Here is a 7,466-nt window from a genome sequence, read left to right on the forward strand (position 1 = left end):
TATAGTTTAAAATTGTTCAAAACCTTCAACTGCTGATTGAAATCTTCTAAATAATATTATTAATTCAAACAAATAACCATTCCTCTAATTTGTTTCTCTAACTCAAATGGGAAAATCAACTGATATTGGTGAGCCAAATGACAAGTGACAAAAGACATGGTATACTTAATCTATGTGACATGAAATGAAATAATTTTATTCATACTTGATCACAAAATTGTTATAATTGTCATAATAAAAATTTTGGACAATTTGCATTTTACAATCCCTGATTTTTTTTCATAATTGCTGCGGAATTTGAGGTAGCTCTTTGAGTGAGTGCTTCCAGTTCGTGAAAAGCAAAAAAGAAGAAATTTTTCCTGTAGAAAACATTGAGATACTTTTCAATGTTATAATTTATACTCTCCAAAATAAAAAACACCAAACCAACACCATAAAAACTGCTAATGATTCTGCAACAATGATAGTGAGAACAGAGCCTAAACTTGTCGGTTTTCATTAGAATAAGCTTGCTTTTGAATGAAACATGACTACAACAAATTCCGTATAACATCAAAAAGAAAAAAGAACTATTTTTGATCAGTCACGGCTGGTCTATGTGTGAATCCAGAACCACTGAATTTCAAGCTTGATTACCGCTGACAACTGCCAAAGTTGACATAAGCTTCCTCTGACATAATCATATTCGCTACTTCTCGATTGAAATTTTCATGATATATTCTATTCATACAAGAAATCAAAGCTCTATGGATAATCACGATAAAACTATGGGACATAGTCCCAGCCCTAAAATTACCCAGCAACAAATGACAAAACTTCGGTTGGTGCAAAATTTGCCTTTTATATATCATATGTATTGCAATTCTAGTCCTTGTCCTGTTTTAGCTTTTTCTTCTGCTTTCTTCGCTGATCACGCAAACCTGAAGCAAGAACATTCCGAAAATTTAGAACATGCTAGAGCCAAGATCTAATTAATAAATAACTAGAAAAGAAGAAAGGATATCATATATTTTCAGACTGAAGATTACGTTTCTTCTCCTCTTTTCTTTTTCTTTTCCGATTTTCTATATTTCTCCGTTTTCCAGCAAAATCCTTGACATCCATGCGCACCTGTGGGGAGAAAAAGGAGCAAAAGCAAGAACAACAAAACAAACAAAAAACATAAGCTCCAATCTACTACTCAAGCTGAATATTTAGATAACGAGAAATTCCTAACTTTCCTGCAAAATAAACCTTATTCTACTTTTCAAAATCTAAAAGTTTGTTAATGCGGCAAATTACATTGTAAAATAGACGATTTCATATTTGACAGGATCAATACAAAATTATGCCCACTGGAATATGAAAAGGGTGGAACATTCTACCTCTTCACCAGCATTCCGGAGTGCCTGAAGTGCTTCAACACAATCTTGACCAATCACAACCAATTTTCCCTTCTTGCCTACTCCTGAGCCCGGGCGATCATTTAGTTTTTGCTTTGCTAATTGTAGCAATTGTTCCTGCATGACAGGTGTGACACCAGCCTACAAAAGAGAGTATTATGTTTCAGAGTTATGTCCTAACATAGTACATATGTTTGCATAGTAAAAAGATACTAGGAGCATGTTTGAGAACCTCTCAGAAAAGTCAAATTAAGAAAAATAATCACGTTTGGGTAAAAACTTGAAAATAGATTATAATTGAAACTAATCATTTTAAAGCTAAAAACCAGCTTATAAGCAAAAGCAATATTTTGAAACTTATGGAATATAAGCAAAAGCTTATATTTTTTAATTGTAATGATTTTCCTAATTTGACCTAAAGTACCAAATATTAAATAATATAGGCAATCATTCTATACCCATTTTCGTTATTTCGTAATAACACCAGTTAAGATTTCATACATTTCAAACACAATAAATTATTCTGAAACCATTTTTCAGCTAAAGTATCCAAACATAAATTGATCGTCACATAATTGATTATTTCGAAAAGTGATTATACAAACAAGAATTATTGAAATAAGTATAAATTTTTAGCATTCCCAAACACATATTATTGTGAATAATTAAAACACCTATGTGCTAGTATATGTACATCATGCCTTGCAATTCCTCTGAAACTTCTGAAGAAAAACATTAAAAATTAGAATTGCAATAATAACAATGACTAGCAATGGGTCAAGAGGCATTCCAAATGTGGTAAATAAATATTAAGCGTGAAAATGAAAGAAAATCATAAGATTAATACCCCTGCTAAATATCGATGTGAAAATGTCTTTGATTGTAAAGGACGTGAAATCAACATTTTGAGCTCCTGCAATATGAAACATTTGAGAAGAATTAAATAAACTGGAAATAATATCTATATATCGTTTCAGGTATATATGAAGGCATCAGACCTGTTGCAATGTCTTCAACTGTTTAGAACTGGCTTTCATTTGCTTGTGTTTGTTCACTTGTTCCTCCTCACTGTCGTCATTTTCAGTAACTAATTCAACTGAGTTAGCATTTCGATCAAACCAGTTTTTCTCAGCTTTCACCTAAAATAGCAAAGAGAAATAGAATTTGAAAACACAAATATCTATATCCAGTCAGCACAAAGGAGCAATAAAGCAAAACAGAATTTTAAGTCAAACCTGAAAAGCAAGAAAATACATGAGACTGGAAGTCTGTAACTAGAAATTATTCTGTGTACGTTTGTAAAGATGCAATAAGGAAAACCTCTTGAATATGGAGGTTACCTCAAGCAAATTACATTCAAAACCATTTCAAATCGTAAACAGAAAAATGATAAATTCCAAGCACACTTGACACTAACACTGGTTGCATGAAAAAAATGCCAAAATGTTATATAATTCAATATACTGTACAGGTGAATCCTAATACCTGAGAATCCTTTCGTGTTATTTTGTCAATTTGGCGTGCAAGAGACAATCGTTTTAAAACCTCTGGCATGTATGAGTTCTGTAAAGGAAACCGCTGAAAATTGTCCTGTAGATAAAACAAGATAATGACAAAAATGTAGATCACTATATTGTTCTCGATCACGAGGTAAGTGATGGTAACTTATATCAAACATGTATTATTTAGTTCATTCAACTCTCTTTAAAACATGTTTAGAGGGAACAACATATAAATGGCTGTATGATACACAACTCAACATGCCGTGTTCTTATTGACTACACCTCTTATCTTCATGCGAAGAATTTTTTCCCAACTTCAATGAAGTAAGCACCCAACTTTAATATATCTAACCTATATGCTTAAATTTAAAAGGAAAAATGCTGTTCAGGAAACAACCTTAGAAAATGATTTGAGCAGCGAAGCAAACTTTGCCGTTTCTTTTGGTGAGACTAAAGCAATGCTACAACCTTCAGCAGAAGCTCTAGCTGTTCTTCCACTTCTATGCACATAAACCTAAAAAGATGAAATAAATGTTAGATGTAATGTATAATATGGATAAAAGAAGCAAAATATTAATTTACCTCTGCTGAATGCGGAAGTTGATAGTGGACAACAGTTCTAACACCGGGAATATCAAGACCCCTTGCAGCAACATCCGTAGCAACTAGTATGCCATTTTCACTTTCACGAAAACGATCCATGGCCTGCATTGAAGAATGAACGAAACACGAAAAATATGATGATGGAAACAAAATACAATATCCATTTAAACTAAAAGACAACTCAGTATTAAGATGTATTCAGGTTAACCACAATGCCAACTATCCAAGTCCAATCCCCTATAAGAAGGAAAAAAAAAGGAGGGAAAAGTAGATCTACACTATGACCTTTTGATGGTGAGCTATTTTGTTATGCAGATCTTTCAGCAGAAAGACGAGAAACACAACTGGAAGAAAGCAAGAAAAGGTTGAGACAAACAAAGGAAGCTACCTTTAAACGTGCTCGCTGCTGCATTTGTGCATGCAGAGTCCAAACATCAATGCCAAGAATCCGCAGTATGGAAGAAATATGGCGCAAAGCTGCAATTGATGTACAGAAAACTATGGTGCGACCTTGTCCATGGACAGTCAAAATATAATACAAGTAGGCATCTTTATCTTCTTCCCTGCATCTGCAACCAATGACATTCAATAACAAAATCAGGAAGATGATGAAGGTAACATATGTGTGCATTTAATTCTAAGAAACTATTCAGTCCCTTTATCTTAGATGGTGAAATAAGGCAAAAAGTGGCTATGCCTATGACGGAGTATGTTTTAAAATTGAGAAAAACAGCTGACAAAGATGCAAAATCTCTATTTGCACAAGGAATGATAATTAAGATAACGATTGTCTCAGGGGAGGATATGTGACCCAACAAAATACTCAAACGGGAAAAAATAATGTAACATTAAATTCAAGACAATTCAAATCAACATGAAATCATGAATCTAAGAGTAAAAAGAATATACATCAATATTTAATAAAATCAGTGTCCTATCCAGCATGAGTTTACGTACTCAATAAATGATTCCTCAAGCTTGGCTGCCAATATCGATGGGTTGGTAAGATCAATAATTGCAGCATTGGATCTCATTCCAGCTCGTTCAGAAAGAGTTTCAATAGAATTCAGTTCCTCTGTGAATGATTGTTTTTGTTTTACTAAACCGCGCTTAAGCTTCTTGCGAAAATCAGCAGAAAGTGCAACAGTAGCTGAAAACACAAGAGTTTGTCTTTTCTTTCTTTGGTAGCTTGAAACTGTAACACAATTTTGTGCATGTTGAGAATTATCTTCGGCGGAGATATTTGGCATGGGAAGCATGTCAATTATTGATTGCAACTCCTTAAAATGACCGTTTTGTACCATTCGATCAGCCTCATCAAGCACAAAGAAAGACAATGAATGTAACTGCAAAAACAACATGGCCATGTCAAAAATGACTTTCAATGAAAGCAATACGTCAAATCTACACAAAAACTAGAACATTAATTTTTAATGTGTGAATTATTGCTGCTAAAAGTTAAGATGAAATCTAACCAAAATGATAGATGTCTTATATAGTGTACAATTACAAATGTTGTCTATATCAAATATTTAGCAAGGGTGCCATTGTATGACTCTTCCAATAAGTCGTGCTTAATTGTGGCCCATACATGTTGAACAATAAGGATTAAGAATTACAGGAGGCTACAATTTACATACTCTGTCTTATTAAACACTTGTAGTTTTCCACTATATTTCAGATTCCCCCTCACACTTATCTACTGGATTAGCATTCATGAAAACAATAACTTAATCTTTGTAAAACATAAATTGATACTCAATCTTCATAATGCATATTGCTAGAAGTTACCTCAACTAGATGCTTTTCTCCACTTGACATAAGTTCCCACAACCTCCCTGGAGTTCCAACAACAATCTCAGGTCTTGATTTTAAAAGTCTCTCCTGCTTTTCGGCTAAAATTCCCCCAACAATAGGGGTCACCCTAACATTAATATACTTAGCTACTGCTTTCAGATGATCAGTTACCTGAAAATGGATTCCAGTCAGCTTGTAGCATGACTCCTAATTTCTAAAACAAGTATATACTCATAATCTAAATTGAGTAACTAACAAACATGCAAATGGATAAAAAGCCTTTACAAATACCTGAATAGCAAGCTCTCTGGTTGGGGCAACAATTAGAGCCCTCAAAATTCCTGTAGGAGCATATTTTTCTGGCTCTTCACCCCTTTCTTCCTCCATCTTTGTAGCCTTCTCCCGTTCCTCCAAAATACGTTGCAAAATGGGCAAACCAAATGCAAGTGTTTTACCAGATCCTGTCTCAGCAGCCCCAACAACATCCTGCCAAAAAACACACAAGAACAAGGGTCAAAAAGCTAATCTAGCTAATCAAACCAGCAAAACCACTGAAGAAGGAAAACTTCAAACAACCTTCCCTTGATGAGCAGCAGCAGGAATACAAGCTTTCTGAATTGGTGTCGGTTCCTTGAAACCAAGCTTGTAAATTGCTTTCATCAGCAAAGGATGAAGCCTCAACTCATTCCATGCATAAAATTCAGTTTCATCAAAGTCTTCTTCCCCAACATCATCATCATCATCCTTCACATCAGTATCTAGACCTAAAAGAAAATATAGCAGTAAGATGAATATGCCTCCAAAACCTTCATTCATCACAACATTGCATAAACATCCCACATTTCAGGAATCCGTATCCACATACATACTAAAGTACATATGCTGATACGTATAAATAAAATAGCAACTACTAGTATCTGGCTTTCTCATCTTAAATTATTCATTCACAGGGCATTAACATAAAGACATCATATTTCAGGAACCTCCAAACACTTATGCACATACACACACAAACATATATACAGAAAATTTAAAACTTAGAATATATATATAATAAACAAATAACTATAAGTATCAGGATTTCTCATCTTCAACTATTCACAACGCATAGACATAAACGTCTCGAATTTCAGGAGTCTACATACACACTTGCCGTTTCATGAACTATATAATTACTACAAAAGTATGAACAAGTATTTACCAGCACATGGATTTCTCATCATTAATTATCACCTTGCATCGACATAGTGAGGATTTATCATCTTCAACTATTAACATTTTACATAAACATAAAGATGTTTCACATTTCAGGGACCTAAAGCACGTAAACATAAATGAATTTGTATCATTGGCAATTTAGAATCAAACAAGTAAGTAACTACCAGTATCTGGCTTCTCAACATTCTGGTTTTCGGTAACCGCTTCCTCCTCCTTTTCCTCCTCCTTCTTCTTATCCTTCTTTGTCTTCTTTTTCTTCTTCTTCTTCTTCTTGTCATTTTTCTTTTCCTTCTTCACTTCAACCTCACCGCTACCACCGCCGCCGCCACCGCCAACTCCATCATCTCCTTCCTCTTCTTCCTTCTTCTTCTTCTCTTCTATCACATTCTCGTCGAGTTTATGCTTCTTCTTCTGGTTCTTCTTCTCGTTAATTTGAGGTTCAGGAATGGAAAAACCGTAATCAGCCTCGTCGATCTCCTCGAGCGAGAGGAAACCTCCTTCGAGCTCGTTGGAGCCAGTAGCGAGCATAGCAAAGGGATCGTTTTCGTTATTGTTATCATCTTCGTCATTGTTTCGTGGAAACGAAGGGTTCCAAGGCAGCGAGTTAAGTCGGTCGAGTTGGGGGTCACTCGCCAACGCGGCGGCGCGCTTTCTCTTCAGCTTTCTCTGGCGAGACTGAGAGGAAGTAGTACTTGCTGTAGCTGCTTCCATGGCGAACACGGAAAAACCCGAACCGTGATACCGCTTTCGAAGTTTGCCTTTTTACGCCTTAATTTGGGCCAAGGCCCAGCTCAGTAAATAATATTTCAAATTTGACACATTACTAGCCCGAGACCACAACAATTCAACAAGCTTAGTCCAAGTCCAATTAAAAAAAAAAGGAAAGCAATGTTACGGTGTACTATATCCGAGAGTAAAGGATAAATAGATTCTTGACCGTTTGATCTACATATAATTTAAGTCT

At 35.0% G+C, this 7,466-nt stretch overlaps 1 protein-coding gene across 1 annotated transcript; it reads right to left on the minus strand.

Annotated features, from left to right (window-relative positions):
- Nucleotides 1-464: 464 nt before the first annotated feature.
- Nucleotides 465-7,234, minus strand: LOC107624846 (P-loop containing nucleoside triphosphate hydrolases superfamily protein). The gene is made up of 14 exons (XM_088504783.1): nucleotides 6,667-7,234; nucleotides 5,861-6,048; nucleotides 5,576-5,770; nucleotides 5,279-5,455; nucleotides 4,445-4,833; nucleotides 3,876-4,056; nucleotides 3,467-3,589; nucleotides 3,282-3,398; nucleotides 2,868-2,972; nucleotides 2,381-2,521; nucleotides 2,230-2,295; nucleotides 1,365-1,523; nucleotides 1,029-1,110; nucleotides 465-920 (listed from the first exon to the last, which is right to left on the minus strand). The coding sequence occupies exons 1-14, from the start codon at nucleotides 7,211-7,213 to the stop codon at nucleotides 865-867; spliced, it is 2,526 nt and encodes an 841-aa protein (XP_088360909.1). The 5' UTR covers nucleotides 7,214-7,234; the 3' UTR covers nucleotides 465-864.
- Nucleotides 7,235-7,466: the final 232 nt, after the last annotated feature.

Source organism: Arachis ipaensis, chromosome B2 (assembly GCF_059453495.1).
Source record: "Arachis ipaensis isolate K30076 ecotype BB chromosome B2, ASM5945349v1, whole genome shotgun sequence".
Lineage (NCBI taxonomy): Eukaryota > Viridiplantae > Streptophyta > Magnoliopsida > Fabales > Fabaceae > Arachis > Arachis ipaensis.